Source organism: Aplidium turbinatum, chromosome 3, assembly GCF_918807975.1.
Source record: "Aplidium turbinatum chromosome 3, kaAplTurb1.1, whole genome shotgun sequence".
Classification (NCBI taxonomy): domain Eukaryota; kingdom Metazoa; phylum Chordata; class Ascidiacea; order Aplousobranchia; family Polyclinidae; genus Aplidium; species Aplidium turbinatum.
In genome coordinates this window covers 7,842,557-7,864,514 of record NC_137474.1, presented here as the reverse complement: position 1 = coordinate 7,864,514, position 21,958 = coordinate 7,842,557, and the positions used below count along the sequence as shown (strand labels likewise).

The window sequence follows — 21,958 nt, the reverse complement described above, 5'->3', positions numbered from 1 at the left end:
AACGAAGTTGTTGAAACCATACAAAGGTCAATCAGTGTAGTCAGACATAAAATGATAAAAACGTCAAATTCGTCATATATAGGTGCCAGCTTGAAAGCTCACTGCAGTGTGAATGCTGGGGAATAGTCAAAATATTTAAAGTGTTGAATTAAATTATTATATTTTCAGAAGTCACTAAGATCTCAATTCTGCATAATTGTTTGACATTTGAAACATGAAACATACCATCGTATTATTAATCGCCTATTTTGGCTACGTTCGTTGTCACAGTTGGATTGCTTGCAGTGATTATATGGAAAAAAATGGAGCAGATTGGGACGCAAGCAAATGCCGAGGCTTTCCGAGAGATTCTGCCAAGTACGCTGATAAAAACAGCTTTGGACAAGACAGAGGTAAACCATTTTGTTTGTTTTCGTCAAAACAGTAATTGTTATACTTCAAACAGTATTCAGCAAAACTTCCGCAGAAAAACGGTAAATATTTCCACATATTTCCATATCTATGAGCAATTTCTAACAAAACCATAGCAATCAAATATAGGTTATAGGGCGCAAGGCTACGCCGATTTATGAAAGATCTAAAGTTTAAGTTACCTTTTATATGTGGGTCCTTACACTGGTAGAATTTTCTGGTTTGATTGGTGTAATAATGGCCTATACATAACATAGGCTATTTGTTTTTGTAGTTTTAGGAGTTTATTTCATAGGCTTAGGTTACATAAACTGGTGAAGCTATTCAACAAAAACGTTAAGAGGAAATCACGTAACAGAGTGGTGAAAGCAATAGATAAGGGAGTCGAGAGGGGGGGGGGGTAGGCTTCTTTTGAATCTGGATTTGTACTTTTTTGTTGTATAGCGCGTCGCATCCAATTCATTTTGCTTAGGATACAATCTCAGTGCTTGCTCTTAAGAAGAAACGGATTTAGAAATTAAGCACCGACATTAACTACAATAATTTAGCTACTAATTACGCCTTCTCTAAAGCTTTGTAGCCTATACTGCATCTTATAATTTGTTAAAAATATTCATAAAGGCTTTTTTTGAGTCAATAATGTTGTCTTAGGTTTTGATTATCAACCTGGTGCCAACGGAAAAGGGTGCAAGACAGAATACCGTGACGCCGCATACTCAAGTAACTACCCAAAAGCTATCTACTATCCAGGTCAACAAGTTATCCTTGCTCATCCTATGAAGGTGAGCACATTTGTATGAATATGCTACGGTGTTATTGTTTATTGTAGCCTATTTTTCTAAAAGAGTGGTAGTGTTTCGTGTTTGAATGCTGTTTCTTTACAAGCCTACAGTCACTTTAGACATAAAAAAGACAAAGATAAGTGGCGGTTACCGGTATAAAAACATAAAAGCCAGAATAATTCTTGCTTTAGAGGGAGCCTAGCCTACTTGTGTGGTGTGACTGTTGCAACTTACTTGTTTGTTTGTTTTTGAATCATTATCCTCGGACTAACAAAGCCTTTGATAAGTTATTCCTGGTAGTTTCGCATACTTGTAGAGACTTTTGACGCAGGGCCGGTTACTGAGATTGGCAAAGTGAAGTTTCCGATTGTTGTTGCCAGTGATTTATTCCATCCACCAGGTGCCGCTGAGTGGTGAGCAGTCCTGAAATACGTTGCTCAAGCGCACACCCCGAAAGCCGAACCAGCGCCGCGTGATCATGAATCGAGCGCTTAACCACTTACTTCTTGTTTTGTTTTACAGAACCATGGTGCCGATGTCGAATGCACGAACAAATACATCCCAGACAATGGCAATCGTATCTACCGAGGGAGAGTAAACACCGATCAACATCGCTCACGCTCCGAATATGAACAAAGACTGGTAGCAGATTTGGGAGTTTCTCGAGTTGGTTTTAACGTGGGAGACAAAGAAACATCGACATACCCAAAACCCGGCTACCAAAACGCCCCTAACTTTTGTAAAAACACTGACAGAGCAATGGGAACATATTCCTTCAACGTTCCAGCAAATCTTGCTGCAGGTAAGCATTGTGAATTCTTCTGTAATGTGATGAAATTACGTGGCAATCTGACATTGTTTCGATGATATTTCTAGCATCAACTTTCTTCGGTTATACAGTGCATAGGCTACTGAGCTCTCATTGTATTATGAACCACGGTACTAGTTCAAATAGTGAACAAGCGAATTATGTGGCAGGCCATATTCTGCTTGGTCGGTTTTTGAATCTTTATCCTCTGACTCACAAAACCTTTGATAGGTTATTCATGGTAGTTTTTATTTGGAAATACAGTTGCCATTCTTTTTTTCTGTAAGCTTCGATTACTTTTTAAAGGACGCAATTTGTAGATTTCTTTCAAAAACAGCAGTCCAAAAGTCGTCTTTAACATTTATTTTGCAGGCGAGTATACCTTTATGTGGAAATGGGCATTTAACGGACCAGATAACGTCTACACTACGTGTTTTGATGTTATTGTGACTGGAAACAAAGCTGCTCGTGATCAAATGCTGCAAGTAAGCTTAACTTTAATTTCAATGATTCTCTCTTTGATAGACTGCAATAGGCTAGTGTAAATGCCAATTTGATAGGCTGCTGCAATTGTAACCAACAGTCGGCCTATAGTTTGATATGGTGGAAGCATTTGTGCACTTACGCTGTGTACCGTATTTTATTTGGTATTTATTTGCGTAAGACCGAGAGGTCCATATTCACAACACACAGTAGCCTACAACATAATTAGTATGAGTATCAGGTTATGCTACTTCAGTTCTATGTGATTTTCAATAGTATTCATTTAGTGTGGTTATCCAACATTTATTTGTTTTGGTTCTTTTTGACTCAGTTCAAGTTTTTTTTCCGTAGTAAAGAAGACCATTTTGAGCGCTGCGTCAGTTCAGTCAGCTTTTGCTGGACACTCCGAATAAATGTTTAGACAGATTCACAAAACTTTTAAATTTAAAAAAAATTTACAGTTAAATTTGTCAGAAAGTGAATCCAAGATCTATAAACTTGTTACAAACTGAGTGTCGGAGTGACGCTCAATTGTCCATATTTCAGGAATTTAAGACAAGCAGGCTAGGTCTGAATGTATAAAAACGATTGCTGAGCAAACGTTGAACAGTAAATCCAATTGGAATACGGCGGCAATGTCTATTTGATAAATCAATTTACAGTACCTTACTTTAGTGTTATATAAGTTATGTTAAATATTTGCATGTAGGCCACTTATAGCCAGGGGCGGATTCAGCAAGTAGCTGTAGAGGAGAGGGGCGATTTCAACAAAACATAATGATGTGTGGCCTACATTAATCCGACCTTGCAAACACACCTGGAACAGAGTTTCTTTTGTGTTTTACGGGGAAACAATCTCAATTGCCCCCTGGATATGCCACTGCTTATACCCAATACTATCTGTATTCATAGGCAAGTGGATTGAAATTGGATGTGGCCTGCGGTGGACGAACCTCGGACAACTCTGCTGGAAGTACTGTAGGATGCGACGGTTCTCCAGTTACGCAACCGCCTAGAACCACCACACAAGCTTCAACAACTTCAAGCACAACCCGTCGAACAACCATTCCACCAAGACCAACATTGTGAGTAGACTACAGTAAGCATAGGCTATACTACAGATGCGTTATGAATAAGCTACTCTAATAGCCCTAAATGTTTGCAAGTCAGCTTTGTCAAATGATATGCTTTTATACTTGCTTCAATTTTTCAAGGTAGGCTACTGTAACAAAAGTTTGGTTCCTTTACTTCTTTAGATGGAAACTTTATAGTAGCCTAGGGCTAGGCTACAGCCAAATAACGTTTTTTCAAATGCGTTTCTCTCTTTTTTCTCAAAATAATGAATTTGGATTTACGACAGTAAGGGCTGGATGCACTCACAGCGAATCTTTTAGCGGCCAATTGCTGCTTTTCTTGGTCAATCTAGAAACTTTAGTTTTAGACACCTGCACTAGCGCAGCTTGCCAATTTTATTACTAAATAAAGAAAAGGATTACATCTATGAGTCATAGCCTACTTGTTTGTTACGCGCTATTGAATGATTTGACAGTGTATATCATATCTTAAATTTACACAGCGCCGGCGGTATGTACTGTAACTTCCTCTGGTATGAATACGTGAAAAACGTAAATAGCCTTTCTGCATTGTGATTTTTGATAAAAACCGTAGCCTATACGCTTTTGAAACAGCCATAGGTTACATCCATGACGTACTCAACAGAGGCCATGTCATCGTGCGTGCTGGAGTCTAAACTGGAGGCGAACATGTTTTCATGACTTTGACATACCATATTGAAAAGATATGTATAAAAAGTTGAAGTGAATGTTTTTTACCTTAAATATTTATCTTATATGAAAAAGCTTGCTAGAAAATCAATTTTTAATTGTATATTCATTCGCCATTTGCGCAAGCATACTAAAACGATGCAGAGTTGCCAGGTGTAAAAAGTAAACCCTAACAGATATCTGTGTGCTTTAATCGGTACTGTCCCGTTGTTCTGTTATTGAATTTGCACAATTGTTTTAACATACCCTTCTTTGAACAGGAAAAATCTACAAGAACTATCTTTACTTTTCAAAAACGCAGAAAAGTCTTAGTTTTTAAAATACTTTTTTTTTCTTTGAATTTTAATATAATTCCTATATGATGAAACTTTACTAAACGTTTCATTTCGCAGCTTTATCTGTGATTTTTATAATTTATATATTGAACAATTTTTTTAATTTTACTCAGCTTTGTTTTGAAAATTGCACTCCTTTTCATGGCATTTCCTTTAAAAAGTTAATTGTTTTAAACTTCTGGCAACACTGATATTGTGTTCAATAATTGAATTAGGTTTTGCGGTGGTTTTTAAGGTGCTTGCTGTTGAAATGTAATTTAGGGTAGGATATTTGGATAAATGAAATGTTGATTTATTGAAATACTGGCCATGCAAACAAATATTGAGTACCGAGGCTGAAGGCTAGCTAGCGAATGCCGGTAGCCGCATCGGTTTTGGTAAAATAATGTTAGGCTACTTGAGGGCACACCCAGAAGTGTTATGAAACTGTGTGAAAAGTAACTTACTGTACGGTACCTTTGAGAATGATGGGAATTGTTGAGACTAGCTTTGTTTTGTTTTTCCAAATTGGTGTAGCTGTTTTTATTTTTAGTAGAGGTGTAGTATATTAAACTCATGATTGCAGGGTCAGCCTTCAGCTCTTGAGCCTAAAATTGCTTGCATAGTCAGTATTTCAAGGTTGCCATGGCTCAGACAAATCTAGAAATCCTATGCAGCATTTTGAAATTCTACTTTAGAAAAATAATTGCTTAGTCTGGCTAGACTTGTGCAGGCTAATACTTTGCTACACTGTAGAACAGTACAGCAAAAATGTAGCATGAAGGCACCCAGGAATTAAGAGACACTCTCATTTTCGAACCTGGTTTTAAAATTTTGTTGCAGTCTAAAATACCCGATTGTTCTATACTGTGCATGTAGTATAAATAGGAATAGTCTAATGTGGTATAAGAAGGAATAGTCCAACAAACGCTTTTAAGTTTGTGTGCATTAATAAAAATTTAGTCTCCAATTTTGAGACCAGCAAAGTTTTTTTTAAAAAAGCAAAACGTTAACATGTTTAGATTGTTCTTATACAAACTGTGCATTTAAATTGTGCTGCTTAAAGTTTGATAAGTTGAATTTGGTCGGTTCATGCGGTCTCAAAGCATCATTTGTGACCTTAATTTTGTCAAACTTGTGCCATTGCAAAGTGTAGCCTATAGTTAGTGCAGGCATAGTTTTCATTACATCTTCATTTTCATGTATATTTCAAAGTATGTTAAGAGGTTATTTGATATTTAATTAAGATGGGTAGAAAATGTTGTGACTAATTGCCATGGAAATTATGATGAGGCAAACAAAGAAACAACTTTTCGTTTACCTCGAAATCCTGAAGAGAAATATACCATTATGCATATACCAGGTGACACAGTTTGCCAATGGGTACTTTATGGTTATATCATGTTTCATGAAGTTGTTAACCACTGTTGCAGAACCTCGTTATGTCGTGTTTTTCACTTTATATCAGATCAATACCAGGTATCTGGGAACAAAAAGTATGCAGCTACATTGGCCAATATTATGTTTAAAAATTATTGTTGTCTATTTTCACCTGTATCAGAAAAGGAAGTAAAACAAAAGATTTTAAAACTTATGCATTAAAAACTTGTTTTTTGTTTGTTTTTCTTTGTTGTTGAGACTTCTGTAAGGACTGTTATAGAACTTCTTTAAATGTCCATTTTCATTCCTGAGAAGTCCTTGCACTGATATCATTTAAAGTTGTCGTAACAGATAATTTTTTCGTTCATTATCTGAACTAAAGTAGCACCACATTAGTTGCGCAACCAGGGGGGCTTGGTTTAGCCCCCCCCACTTTACTAAAATCCTGGTTGCGCTACTAGCCACAGTCCTTTCATGTAGTAGTTTTGACCATGTAGGTACATTGTATTTTTGTGAATCAGCTCTATACAAAATAATAACTTCAAAGTTAAAACCTTACACATCTACTGTAATTATTTTTATTATTGTTACACACACTCGAACAACTATTCATTGGAATAGACTATGTCAAGCATATGAAATGCCATGGATGAAAATGTATTTTACATTTTGAAATTTGAAAACAAAATTTTCATTATAATCGTTTTAGGTTTAAATATACTGTGTTTGCAATGCAATATGTCAATGAAAATGTTCGCCTCCAGTTTAGACTCCAGCACGCACGTTGGTTTGGCCTCTGTTAAGTACGCCATGGTTACATCTCATAGGTGCAGGGGATAGTTATGTTTTAGGGGTTGCAAATACATTTTTGCCGAAACGTGACCAATTGCGCTCGAATAGTTTTTGCGACAAATTATAGTCTAACTAAAAGTTTGCAGCTATCACTATCAGGAGGTGTAAATGTACTTTCTCAAATATTTTGCAACATAGGCTACAACCCTTTTTATTGTTAGCATTCGATCGATTATTGTTTGCCCAAAAAATCAAACAGAAATTTAATACAAACAATAGTAACAATACGTACAACCTTAGATTTTTGACCCAACTCTCAACAAATCAAACAGTTGTTTCTGAACTTTTACAACCAGGCACGCGCATAAATCCTCTTTAATTGGACAAGAGCACAATCATGTGTGAATCTGAGGTGGTAAATGGATAGACTCTTGGCCCCAGAGGCTCACACGACGAAAAAGAAGAGTAACCATCCTGAAATGTTGTATTAAATTTTTATGAAATTTGCTCTAATTCTTAATGAGTTCCAATATCTTGGTGTGTATTTGCATCACAAGATCCCACACCACAGCTGACCACTAACCACACAAGCCGAACGCTTTGTTTTAGTTTGCAGCTATAGTTTTAGTTTGCTTCATCACCCGTTTTAGTGCATAGTTTGTAAAGCCAGTCTTTACACATCCAAATAAAGAGTTAAATTTTTACAAGCGTGGATCACGCGTCTGGCACGCAACTTCATAAACTCGTGCACTATGACGTCACTTTAGACCAGGAACAATACCATCACTAGTATTGAAAATCGCAAAGTAGTCTTGGTTGTAATTTTTTGAAGGTTTTCCTGATGCCTTCCTGCAATAGTTTTAAAGCAAAATTCAAATGAGGCTGAGGGCTACACCGCACTAAATTAGGCACAGAAAGAGGTTTAACACTTTACAAACCTAAATAAAGAACTTCGTATTTATCACATGATTCCGTTACAGACCTCCTGTAAGTGGTACCCAGGCAATTGTTCGAGTGTACCAGATGACTGGAGAAATTGCACTTGATACGGTTGGAAACGGAATAAGCAGACGATATGTCACTATCTACTTTGACTGTCCAGTGCATGCCAATGTAAGAAAATGAATACAGAGTAGCCTATCACCTATTAGACCTACTGTGATAGAGCTTATATTTAAAAACCCAAAAATGGTAGACTTACTGTATATTTATGCATTGTAATAGATAACGTTTAAAAATTTTTTTTTTTACAAAATTAGATTGATCAATTAAAGCGATCTTTTCAGATCAAAAAGAGAAAATTTCTCTAGAAAATTAAATGATAGAAGTTTTTTTACATGTAGTAGGCTAACTAGACTGACCCGCCACCACTGCTCAAAGATGTATAAAAGGGAGAGCCCCTCGACCCTTGGAGTGGCGCAAAATGTAAAGGTTCATTGTTCATATGGAAAAGAAGATCTATAGCATAGCCTACTCGTCAAAACACCCATTATATGGCACTGATATTTCTGCTAAAAAACAAACGAAACCTTGGGTTAAATTTAAAAACTTTTTAATTTTCAAAATTTACACTTGAAATTGTTTTTGCAGTTTTGGAACGCTCGGCTCCTCAAGTCGTATCCTGAAGCTTCTCAGGGTCCAGATGAGGTTTCTATTTTTGAATTATTGCAAGATCAAGGAGATCACATTGCATCTCGTAAGATCTTCTTTACAGCCACTTATGACGAAGCATGTGGAATCATAGCAGATCCGCCATATGCCACAATTACCAAAGATGAATGAAAAACCTTTCTACGATACATGCAACAAAAAAAGTGTCACATGCCATCTTAAACAAGGTGGTCATACCACTCGGCATGCGACAACTCATCAAGTGCTTGAACTCCGCAAGTAGGCTGCATTTCAGCTACTGTCAAATCAGCAAATGAGATTCACTTTCTCAGTTCAGACTTGGTTGGTTATCGCTTGCTAAACTAAATATGTTGACTTGTGACATGCCATGTTTTGGCTTGCTCAGTTGTTGTACTTGTTTAGTTTCATCATTTTCCAATTTCAGTCCCTTGCTGAAATGTTGCTAGCTCAGTTCACAACTGCTGACTCGCAGGAGACTCATTAAACCAGCGGTTCTTAACCTTTTGCAGTGTCGGCAACATCTTGAAATTACCAATCAATTCTCGCACCCCCTTCTAGGATAGGCTGAAAAGTAATATTTGCCTACAGTTCGAAATTTGTGTTGAAACCTGGCAAAACAACTTTGCTTCTTACGTCATACTATGACAAACCTTGATAATTATTCAGCATCCCCGCACCACCTAGGAATAGGTCTCGCACCCTTTAGTGGTGCGTGCACCCCTGGTTAAGAACCCCTGCATTAACCCTGTTGGGCCCACTCTAAGAAAACATGTTCAAAAAAATTTTTTTTGCTGTTCAGCACTTTGTTTGTGACTCATTTAAACCAAAAACATATTTTTTTGGTATGCTACCCCTTTCGGCCAAGTTTTGGGCCATGTTGCATATATGATACATTGGGCCTTGAGTGGTAATTAGCAGACAGCATTGTTGATATGGTGGAGTGGCAAAGATGAATGTAGATAGAAATTCTTTGTTTGGAAAAACCCTGTCAAAGACTGTTAACTTTTCCGATGATCGGTATTTGGGTCAAAATTCCCCAATGATCTTTAGTGATAGATTATGAAGCTTCATCCGAAAAGCAAAAATAGTGTCCTATCGGAACTGAATGATGCAAACCACAAAACGCAATTGCAAAAATTTTACTTTTCAATTGTGAAAATCATAAAAGCAATTTCGGGTTTCCACAAAGCATAAGCGGATCTCGCATTTTGAACAAAAAGTGTTCGTAATGTTTTGACAATGCTTGCATCTTCCCCGCTTTTCAACTTTGATCGGCCAGTGAGCATAACCGTCTTTTCTGACGTCGTCAACTGGTGCTGATCTTCTGTTTCGTGCTCTTGCGGTGGTGTATGATGCATAGCTTGCATTATCAGACCTCGTAGGCCGACCAACGTTTCTGGGAGTGGTATTTGCGAGTGTAAGGGCTGAAGCAACATGACTCTAAAAACAACAAAACTTTGCTCTTATTTCTTGCAAATGTGAAAGGTACTTATTGTTATCATACTTCATATACTTGTACATGGTAACCTATGAACACCCAGCAAAGTGGAATACTAGCAAGTTCTTTGACAAATCCAAAACATATTTATAGCTTTGTTGTATTTTACCTGAAACTTTCGTCGACTGAGCATGTCTTTTTTTGGCAAGCCAAGCAATCTATGGTCTCTTCGGTAGACATTCCAGCTATTGATTAGTCCCACCATCAAAAAGTGCCAAAAAAGATACATGTACCACCGACGTGATACCATCCTGAAGCGGAAACGTGCAAGGAAAGAGTCCAGCAAGTCAACCCCACCCATATATTTGTTATAGGCAGCAACAACATTTGGTAGAGGTAACAGATTGTGCGATTTGACTTTTTTATCCCAGTGGCTAGCTTCAAGGATCGGCTCAACACCATATAATGAGGAGATAAGTGTGACAGGCTTATTGTCAAACCATCTGACAACAGAAATGTTGTTAGATATCTCTACTCTGTGATCGTAGCTGCCACGACCTTTCTTTTTCAGTTCCCCTTCATTCATAAGAGTCAAGCCACGAAGCCTGTTTTTTCGAATAGTCCCAGAATAGAACATACCACGTTCAGTCATCTTTTCGATCAGCGGAATGCTACTAAACAGATTGTCAGCGTAGATTTTATGATTTACGTTGCATGACAAAGTTGACGTTAGCTTCAGCACCACATCTGCTCCTTGTCCGAGTTCACTTCTGGTGCCATCACCACCCTGATAAACGTCGAAATAATTGAAATTGGTGACTAAGGACCATGGTGTAATTATTGATCAAGACAAATCAAAAAAATAATACAAAAGTGGTTAGCAGTAGGGTTGGACTAACTTGGTATTCTGTAGCTAGTTTTCACGCTCCAGCGTTTGTCACTTTTTTCAAGGCATCAGTTCATTCAGTTTGCAGTAGGCTACAATAATTTGATATGGTTTCCAACATTAGTGTAAATACAATAGCCTATACAGCCTAGGGTTACCATATTTGAAAAAGCAAAATTCCGGACAGTGCATGACTATTTTCATGAGACCATATATGCGCTACCGAACTATTAGCCATTACAGTAGAATTAGTCAAGGATTCTATATCAAAAATTCACTAGGCTTCCTCCTCTATGACATTTCAAGTAAATCTCTGATTATATGTGCGAAATCGCCTGCTTTTATAGACTGTTGGAATGTTCTAGTAATTTTCGCAGCATGTGATCCATATCTAACCAATTCTGATTCAGCGCAACGGTCAATAAGTTCAAGAAAGTTCTAAGTAGTAAACATCATTGATAAGGAAAACGCTCTGTTACATCATAATTCCGTACAACCTCGTGGTAAAAAAAATGGCAGTGTTGCACAGTACGATTGCAGATGCAGTAAAATGAGCTGGCTGAGCGAATTTTCTAGAAAAAAAAATTCTAATTCCCCCAAATCGCCCATCATAAAATTCCGGACATTTGAGCATTTTTTTAAATTTCTCCCGGACGCAAAATTTAACACTAAATTCCGGACATGTCCGGACGGTATGGCAACCCTAATATAGCCGTATTATAAACTGATCAAAGACATACAACTAGTAAGGTGTGATTAAATTTGAACTGTGTGCTTATTTTTACAAAGTTTAGTGTGGAATAAGCAATGCACAAGCTCAGCAGATCAAACAATTCGGATAAACACAGTATGTCAACAATGACTTGTCCTTCATCATTATCAGGAATCAGTGGCATGCAAAGCCCAATGTTGCACCCGTGCAACATCAAATTTCAAACATTTATAAAATAAAGAAAAATCAAAAATGTTTATTTAAAATGAACTTACAATGAATTATTAGCTCTAATGGAACATGTTTCGCACAAAAACAACAAAATAACTTACCCTACAAAACAAGATATCTTCTTCAACTTTTGTGTACTTCTCAACCCCTTTCAGCAGACAAAATCGCGCCAAAAACAAATCCGGCTAAAGTCACGTGACTTACATCTACCAATCGGTTTTCAACAAAAAACTGTAGCTCAATAGCGACACCAGCCTTTTATAAAAAAAAAAGTAAGTTTCGCGATATCCAAGGGGGCTCTGGAAGAGCCCTAACGTCATGTTGCATATATGATACAATGGGCCCAACAGGGTTAAACAATAGTCTGATGATATTTGGTCAAATAAACTTTAGCACCATACCAAAATCTATCATTGGTAAAACTAAATTAGCGTATAATACCGTCACCTATAAAAATAAACCTTTTCAATTTCAATACTTTCATAAGTTACAATGAAAGTCTCAATTTTATGTAGGCCAACGTCCACGTGTAGGCCTAAGACTGACTTGATTGATTCGCATTTAATCGCTTTTTAATTTACATGCCAAGACAAAGAAGTGCTACTTTACCCGAGGTGAAAGAATTAGCATACCTTATAGAAAGTAATTTGATCAAATTTATCATAAAACTGATCAATGAAAGAATTGTTTTCCGTGCGATCCTTTTACAATATTAAGCTATGCAATCCAACAACCAAGTTGAAAACATCGTTTTAATACTAGCCTGCTGTAGCATGCTGATGTAACAAATAACTTCATAACTTAAGTACCAGTGGCGGCTGGTGGCCTCCTGAATTGGAGGGGCTGCAAGGCAGCATATCCAAGAATTGTTGGAGGGCGATATCAGGCGACACCCACGGCGGGGGGTCTGGGGGGCCTCCCCCAGAAAATTTTTTACAATTACATTTAATTTGGTGCATTTTGAGAGCATTTTCAAAAGAAATTTGGGAGTGGAATAACAGTCAAAAATGCTGCTGTAGAGCTTGAAAAATACTAATATTTCAAATTTTTATATTCAAAATCAGTGCTAAATACAAATCAAACTATGTTCTATGCACTTCGTCGTTTTCTCAATAGTTCGCTCAGTTTGTTGTCTGCAAATATTTATTGTCGATCGCCGGCATCGGACACGATTGTCCACATACGATCCACACAAAAAAATACACAGAAACAAAAGACAAACAGAAGTACATTCACAGGAATGACGCTGAAGTAAGCAATAAATTTATTAATCAATCGTCCATTTCAGATCATGCGATCCATATCACACAAATTAAACATGCGAAACAAAAATCAATATTCAAAATGAAATATCATACTTAATCTGTTCAAACACCCAACTATAAAAAGAAATTTAAACTTTATCAATCGATGAATGTTGATATCACTGCTGTGCCATAGCAGCCATCAAGGCTAGGTAACGGCATAGCCTACATAGTGGTATTATAATGAAGGAGGTAGTTTGAGTTACGATAGCAGTCATACCTTATCAGGGAATCAACAATAGAGTTTGACGATGATTCACATTACCCAACAAAAAAAAGGCCCTTTTCCGTTGTAATGCATCAAATGTTATATGACATACAATGTTACACAAGACTTGATGTTCACGTAGCCTACGCTATAATGTTTGGGCAAATGGTGAATAATTCTAAATGCATTATTGAATGCAACACGCAAGCGATTAATTCACGTTGGTGATAATTTTCCCATGGTGACATGCATACATTGGGGTACAATATGAACGGAAGAGAACATTTTTAACTTCACTGGAGCTCTTGTAAAATTTTAATTTATTGGTAAAACAGTATAATGATCGTACTTGTCGGTTTATATCCTTGTCATCACACATTGCCGTGTCAAGAAATACACCCAAGTATCTGACGCTATCTACAGATTTGATTTGACTTCCGTTGAGCCGTGAAATTGGATTTAAATTTAACTTTAAGTGATTAGTTAGAAAATACATAGCAAACGACTTTTTGCAGTTAAAAACGATCTCATTACAAAGTACATAATCTTCGCACACACACAGTATATTGCAGTATACATGTAGTATAACCGTAGCTACATCTTTTTTGGAGCACCCTGCATGTATGCACCCACTGCTCCAGAACTAAAAATGCTTGGAAGTTAACATTTTTTATTCTTTCCTACAAAAATTATCTTTTGCCAGCTGAAGCCAGCTACCAACCCTGCATGTATCACAATACAGAAGGACAAAGACAAAATCTCAATTCTATCACAAGTATAAATGCCCACTGGATGGCAAGTATAATTCAGTTCAATTCAAATTATTTTTCTTTGACAGAATGCAAAAGAAATGATATTGTAAAAAAGAAATACAGTAACAAAACCAACAAAAGGAAAAGGTGGCAAAACCTTAATGGTTTAAGACGTGCATGAAAGGATCTAATATTGCGGTATATGCATCGATAAATATAGTTAAGCACGGCCACCAAACCTGACACTTTAAAACAAGTAGATGAATTAGTTAAGAATCAGTCGCCTCCTCATTCCAGAAACAATTGGAGCGCCAATTCTTAAAGCAATGAGAACACGACTGAACCTAACATTACAAAAACAAACAAATACACACACACATATTGTAATTATAACCATTGATCTCGCTCAAGCCATAGGTGCCACATTTACTCTTTGCTACACATTACTGAGCACCACATATAAAGGACAGCGGACCTTTATTTATAGATGAATTCCATTCGGCGACTTTTTGCCATGGCAAAATGGTCAATTACCCTCTCGTTGAAATCTTTGGTTTCAGTTATTAAGCGATTTTCTATTGACACCATGGCTAATGCAGAAAGTCTTTCAGTACACATGGTGCTGCGGGAAAAGGTTTTAATCCTTTTCAGTGATGAAAAGCAACGTTCTGGTTCTGCTGTTGACATTGGAGTGGTAAGTAGAATTTTAGCTAGCTTTATTACTTCAGAAAAAGTTGATTGCATTCCTTCCAGGTTTAGCAACGAAAGCAGCTGCACAAGTCCACTCACTGAATGCATGTCATTTCTAGAATAGAGAACAGACAGCTCCGGTTTGAGCTTGTCTTTGATTAACATAGGGTATGCTTCACAACATTTTTCTAAAGCTTTTTCTGGAAACTGTCTTGCATATTGTGAAGCATTTTTCAAATTAAATAAAGTGCTTGCTTCAAGATGATTGGTGAACTTGAACCTTTCTTGACACTGCATTAAGACAACATCACATACTTCTTTAGCATCAATGATTTGGGATTCAGGCATTCTCCGTGTGGGTGAAGGTGACTCATTGTATGCAGCAATGCCTTCCCTTATTCTTTGTATTGCTGACAGAAAATTATCCAGAGAGCACTGCACTTTGAATGACTCAAGCTCCACAGACTGCAGCTGAGCAAACAGTATGTCAACATGAGGCATGATTTTCGAAAAGAAATCTAACCAAAACACAAATTTTGGATCTATGAGCATTCGTTTTATACCAGCAGCAGCAAAGCCAGTCACCGAAGAGTTGCTTTGTTCCAAAGTTGAGCAGCATTCTATAAGTGCGTCTTTTACCTCCGATACAGCATTCACTGTCCTGCTTTTAAAATTCCATCGTGTTGCTGATGGGCGAGGAATACGCCTTTGAGCAACTTGGTCCAAAGCAGCCATTCTTTGAGGAGATTTGGAGAAAAAACTTGGGATTCCCGAAAGACTGTTAAAAAAGACTCTGACACTGGTATTCTGCGAAGTGGCTTTTTGTATAACCAAGTTTAGCTGGTGTGCATAACAATGGACAAAGTGTGCATTGCTATATACTTGCTTGATTCTTGATTGCACACCATTTCTTGCACCACTCATAGCAGCAGCACCATCATAAGTTTGTGCTACAAGTTTGGATGTATTGCTCCCAAGCAAAACTTTAAGTTCCTGAAATAGGATTGAAGACAGAGCTTCTGCTGTCTGGTTAGCAGGATTAAAAAAACCCCAAAATCTTTCAACAGGCTTCCCATGACTTTCATACCGTAGTACAATCACCATCTGTGTCTTCTCTGAGATGTCAGTAGTTTCATCACACATGATTGCTACAAATTCAGACTGTGATATTTCTTCTTTAATTTTGCTTTTGCAAAGCTCAAGAATCGTTTCCAAAAGCTCATTTTGAATAGTTTTGGATGTACCTTTGAATACCTTTGCAGAATTAAAATGATTTTGGAAGCGTGAGTCAAGATTGGAAGCAAAATCAATTAACCCCATGAACACACCAGGATTTTTTGAGCCTTGACTTTCATCATGTCCCCTTAATGGCAATTCAAATCTGCCACAAAATTTTATACAATCTATAATCTTTGACAATACTGTTCTGTTCTTCGTTACTTCTTCATTATGTTTAGTAATGGAGAGTTGATATCCAGAATCTATAAGTGTAGCAATATTAACTCTGCCAAGCACTGAAAGACTCAAAGTATTGTTCATGTGGAAAGTTGATCTACTATGCTTCTCTGTCTTTCTACTGAGATGTTTCAGGTCTTTCACACCTACTTTGGTCCAGGAATGTTCTTGATCTCCACCAAACAGTAAACAGGGAAAGCAAAAGAAAGCATTTTCACTGTTGCAGCCACACAGCCAGTCATGATCATCATACACATTTCTGTTAAACTTCCTTGCATAAGGGTTACCTCTACTGGTGGATGATTGGGAAATGTCAAGGTTTGGAGTGGGTCTTCCTTGTGCTTTGATGCTAAGTTTTTCTTGCAGAGACAACTGGGAAAACCTAATTTTTTTCAATGACATTACAGAATTATCCATTGTATATACATTGCAAAATGTTCCAATTAAAGTGTAAATTATTATAGCATAAACCTGTTAAGACAAATGAAATCATTGTCAATTTTTTTAAATGAAGGTAGATTCAGAGTCAAAATAAGAGTATCCATATATATATGATATTTTTTTTTTATTTATTTGCATCAGACTCAAGATGAAAGTAGAAACAAAGCAGATACTCAACTCCGAAGAGCTGAGTCGTAATGAACCAAATACAAAGATTGAGTGTAACAGTCTGTTCGCATTAGTTCATATATCCATTGGTTGGAAGACAAGTTACAGCGGGTTACAAACTGATATAATTTTTTACAAATGAAAGCTTGAAAAATGGTGATATTGTTATCAACGAATGCAGAGGTGATGCTGCATCGTCTCTGCAGATTAAACAACATTCTGTAACAATTATTGTATCCAACACGTAAGCGATTACTACTGGATAGAAGATAGTTACACCATAGTTGACAGGCATATAAAGGCATACAATAGGAACGAAACAACACATTTTTAACAGCAATCAAACGTTTGGAAAACCTTGCTTTTAACATGTTTTCAGAACAATACAATGACCGTAATTGTCGTTTCATGTCTTTATCATCAGGTAGAAGCGTTAATTATTACTCCAATATATTTCAAGGGTCTCAAAGCAGATACGATTTTTATTTAAATACCGTATTATATATGATCGGATTATAGCCAAATTTCAACATCTAGGCTTTATATAAAACACCAACAGTTTTGTTGCAATTAAATATAATGTCATGAGAAACTACATACATTTGACAAACATTGATGAGTTTCTGGAGTCCCTTGACACTTGATGCAAAACAACACAAGCCTTCAGCATACATTAAATGATTGAAGACAGGAGTTGCCAATGCAGCAGCCAACAGAAAGACCGTTTAATTCAGAAGATAAATCATTCATGTAGATGCACTTCTGCAGCATACCGGTACTAGACCTAGAGGGCAGACACTAGTGAAGCACCTAACTTAACTATCTATCACTCCTGACGGATCACTGAGTGGAAACAATTATCGTTCCTTGCCCTAGAAAATACTATACCAACCCTCAGCAGCATGGAGTCACATGCAAAGATCAAAACTGGGCAAAGATCAAAACCCTAACCTTATTCCTAACTCTAACCCTTACCTTAATTAACCCTACCTAACTTTAATCCTAACTCTGGCAACACCTGATTGTAACTATGGCAACAAGTGTGTAAAAATAGCCACTTTGTAATAACAATAATAGGATGGATAAAGAAAACCGGACATAAAAGAAACCCATCCTCAGGCAAAAGCAGGTTTCGATGTGGCCCAGGAGAGCAGGTGTTGAGCTCTTTTTATGGTCAGACTGCACATCACAGTCACACAGTAGCCTAAGACGATTGAGGTTCGAGATCCAGTGTAAGTTATTGTTTCTTGTCCTAGCACTATTGTTTCTTGTCCTAGCACTGTTGTTTTCTTGCCCTAGTACCGGTACATCCTATAACCTGTTGAATACCCTAATCCTACAGCTATCACATTTACAGTCATGTCTCATCGCTACTCTGCGAAACAAAACTTAACTTTAAAAAGTCTGTAGAATTATTCGGTTAGGGGGGGGGGGGCTGTTTTCCATGCAGCCCCAACAGATTCAAAAATTGCTGTTATGTATTCTGTAAAATACCAAAAGAGGTGGAGCTTCAAGGATATTTTTTAGCCAATCAGAGCACTTGAAATCCAAAATCTGGGGCTGCAAAGAATGTTGTCCCAAAGCCATGTTTCCAAACAAATTTTTAAATATTTTAATTTTCAATCCGCAATCCATAAGTGAAAAAAGTAATCGGGTCGGACAAACACAGAGGAAAACATATCTTCCCTTTTTTCTCTTTCTTTCAGGGGGGGCTGCAGCCCTGCAGCCCCATGGCACGAGCCGCCACTGTTAAGTACAGTATAACGACTTACAATTTGACATTGATTGTCAAAAGTAGGCCGGCAATAAATTATTATTTTTATCGCCTTGTTTACTAGTGCTATATCCTTTTTGTACATTTTATCATTTGTCCTTGTAAACCAATAAATTTTGTTTATAAATTAAAATTGTTGCCGTTTGTGGTTTACCTACACCCTACAGGGCCGTTAACAGGATTTCTCGGGCTTGGTACCAATTTATTTTCGGGCCCCCTTTATCGACAATGTAATGGATATAAAGGTCGTATTTAAACTTTTATTGATGTCGTTTAAGCATGGTCATTTAACAAATCTCTTGCAATCTTAAAATTTCTTGAACCTCAAAACTTACTATCTTCATCTAGCGGCTGCTTTTTTGAACTTTTACTTGTCACATGGCGCTAGAGTATTACTTCCCGATTCCATTGATGTTTCACTGGTCATTCTAGGGCCTAGGCCTAACAGAAGAGAATTTACAGCACTGCAGACAGTCAGAAAGTTTTCAATTTGATTTGGGAAAGTTGTTTAGGCCTAGGTCAAACATTTGCTGATTGTTGCAATCTGAAAAGAGGTTTTAGTCTAATTTTTAGTGAAAAAATAGTGATAGCAATCTTCTTACCTGTGCCATTTCAGTTTTTGAGTTTGAACAAATATTAGCCTGTTTATTTTGAAATTCGTGTTTTGGGTAATATTCGTGGTTAGGGAAATCACTATAGTTTACTAGACTAAATTCCTATTTTACTGTTTGGTGGCTGAAGTGGCTATTTTACCACCAGAAAGCTGAAGTGGGCCCGGTACCCAGAAGGGGGCCAGTACTTTATCATCTGACCGCTGAAAATAGCTGTTTTAACCTCTGATGGCAATTCCTTTAGATCTGATCATATTAAGAACTTGATAATGTTTGAAGTCGCGGGGAGTTTTTAAATCCGGGCCCTTTAAATATTCCGGGCCTGGGTCCAAAAGTACCAGCTAGATCCCCCTGTCAGTGCCCCTGTTTGCCTATACAGTTTCTATACAGGTAGTCGAAAAACTTTACTCTTCCAATTTCGGTAACCGGCCCTGCGTCAAGAGCCTCTGCAAGTATGCGAAACTACCAGGAATAACCTATCAAGGCTTTGTCAGTAAAAAAATAAAGATTCAACAAAAACGCTCTTTTCATTTCTTCATAACTATGAGAAATTGATGAGTTAAAACGTGACATCCATGACGAATCGAATATAAACTAACATTGTTGCCTGTATGCCTATCTCCCGGGAACAAAATACTAAAGAATAAGAAAAACGACTGTCATCGAAATATGCGAATTTATATTAAAAGAGGAAAGTCAGTGAGGTGTTTCTTAAGCTCTCTCGTGAAGGGAATAGGTTACCTAAATCGTTTATGACGTAGGCGACATAGCTTAACAGTAGACGTCAAGACTATGCCAGAAAAAGTTAAAGGCCCCTTTCTTCACGATTACAAGTTTGTTAACTTCTTGAATTGTGAGAAGCCAACGCTGAAGTCAGTAGCTTATAAATTGACCGAAGAATTTGGCTAACTAACATAAAACGTGTCCTAAAACATGACATACATAGTTTTACTGGACGTAGCCGTTTCATTTCCGCCAATTTTAGTCTAACCCAGGGATTTCTAACCTTTTTTCGTTACATGTTTGCTTATTTTTGAACTTTTTATCACTCTCGCACAGTGCTTCCACTTTTGTGGTAATTACCACAATTGTGGAATTTTTATCATGTTTGTGGTAAAAATGTGGTAATGAAAAGTTTGTGGTAATTTAGTGGTAATATAGAATTTTTGTGTGGAAATGTTGCCAAAATGTGGAAATTATAAATTTGAACATTTGTCATAAAATACTATCAATAAATAAGAGCATTTGAATTGTTGTCTTTCGAAATCGAACAGATATGCAAAAAACTACTTATAATAGCATGTGACAAGCATGTTCCACTGTTTTCGGTTTGAGTTTGGAATGCGTCCTGGCTTTTGACTTTGAACATTGGGTGACCATGTGATCATATTCATAGTCAAGATGTCTTTCAGATTGTAGCTGCGGTGTCAAGTACAGTACTTTGCTTACTTATTTCGGACATTTTAATAACTAATAATAACCGGTACTGTTAATATACTGAGTAGTTGTTTTAAACCTTATTTTACACTATATAGTGTAAATATAGCCAAATATTAGCATTGCCAGATACGGTAAGGAATTCTGTCGTAATTTGAGAAAAGTTTAAAGCTGTTGAAAACAAAAACTTGCATTTTGGAATTTTTTTTAGTTATGGGTATAAAGATCAAAACCCTAACCTTATTCCTAAGTCTAACCTTTCCTAACTTTAATCTTAACTCTGGCAACACCTGATTGTAACCATGGCAACAAGTGGGTCAAAATAACCACTTTGTTAATGTAAAAGTAAGTCGAAGTACGGTTAAAATCGGGAAGAAAATCACATTAAAAATGTGGTAATCTGAGGACAAATGTGGTAATACAAGTGGTAATCTAGCTTTGTAAAAGTGGAAGCACTGCTTCTCGCATCTTTCGAACATGTCCGAAAGAGTTGCTGCATCGCGTTTACAATGATGTTACATATGCTATTTTGAACTAGCCTACCATCCTAGTCATGCAGACTATGTCCAGTTGTCCACTGTCCAGTCAGCAAATCATGCCTTTTGCATTGATTTAACGTTTGCAGACACAGTCCCGTCTACGCAAACCTACGCTAAATCAAGGTAAAAAGGACTGATTTTCTGGCCGGGATGCGCCTGCATAGTCACTGTATAGGCCTAGTCATAATAAAGTTTTTTACACTGCATATATGCTTGAGCAACCGTGGTAGAAAAGCCTACTGTACATGGAATAAAAATGGTATCATAAACACTGGACGATACAAACAAAAATTAGTACGGTAGCTTATGTTTTTACAAAATATGATGGAATGGATGCAAACTAGAACTTGCTTGATACAAAAATACGGAGTTAACTAAATTCATGAATACAAAATGAAGTTGAACACCAAAGTTTTCTTTCCGTTTATGTAGGCTACTTTATTATTAAATCTAAAATCTTCAATCTTTTCGTGCCAAATCGTCCAATAGGGAATAGGCTACAGTAGTTTTTATTCAGAAAACAAGCTGATATACTGTAGGCTACTGGGTGTTGTAGCTTATTATACAAATTGCGTACTACCCCAGACAGCAAGACGCGTCATTTTTACATTGATTCAACGTCGGTAGACAATGTTAAAGGGTAATAGTTTAATAAAACTGTAGTAGCCCAACCAAAAAGTATGGTATTGGATGCGGTGTAGTCAAACTCAAAATTAAAGCGTGTGCAGCCTGTTGCAAACACGTGTTGTGATTGTTTCTATTTCGACAGAGAGTAATAATTGCAAAAAATACAAATTCTGTTTAATTCTGTATCAATATATTAGTTCCATAACAACAAAAGAAGCCGAACCAAAGACAAACATCAAGTAGCTAGAAACCTGCAGTGACCCTAAGCATAGGCCACGCCAGGATAAAAACATCAAGTA

At 37.0% G+C, this 21,958-nt stretch overlaps 1 protein-coding gene across 2 annotated transcripts; it reads left to right on the top strand.

Moving 5' to 3' along the window:
- Positions 1-214: 214 nt before the first annotated feature.
- Positions 215-8,862, top strand: LOC145767453 (uncharacterized). Of its 2 annotated transcripts, none has more exons than XM_082579276.1 (7): positions 215-392; positions 1,063-1,193; positions 1,716-1,995; positions 2,374-2,486; positions 3,397-3,569; positions 7,747-7,867; positions 8,345-8,862. In XM_082579276.1, exons 1-7 carry the CDS (start codon positions 215-217, stop codon positions 8,534-8,536), a joined length of 1,188 nt encoding a protein of 395 aa, XP_082435402.1. In that variant the 3' UTR covers positions 8,537-8,862. The 2 variants fall into 2 exon arrangements, with proteins under 2 accessions (XP_082435402.1, XP_082435400.1); XM_082579274.1 differs by having other exon boundaries at positions 7,735-7,867.
- Positions 8,863-21,958: the final 13,096 nt, after the last annotated feature.

What these genes read in the sequence shown, in the direction of transcription:
- LOC145767453 (XM_082579274.1), top strand. Translation starts at nt 215, where the DNA reads ATGAAACATACCATCGTATTATTAATCGCCTATTTTGGCTACGTTCGT. An exon ending in ATTCCACCAAGACCAACATT is followed by an intron (nt 3,570 to 7,734) that starts GTGAGTAGACTA and finishes ATTCCGTTACAG; the next exon opens with ACCTCCTGTAAGTGGTACCC. An exon ending in ACTGTCCAGTGCATGCCAAT is followed by an intron (nt 7,868 to 8,344) that starts GTAAGAAAATGA and finishes TTGTTTTTGCAG; the next exon opens with TTTTGGAACGCTCGGCTCCT.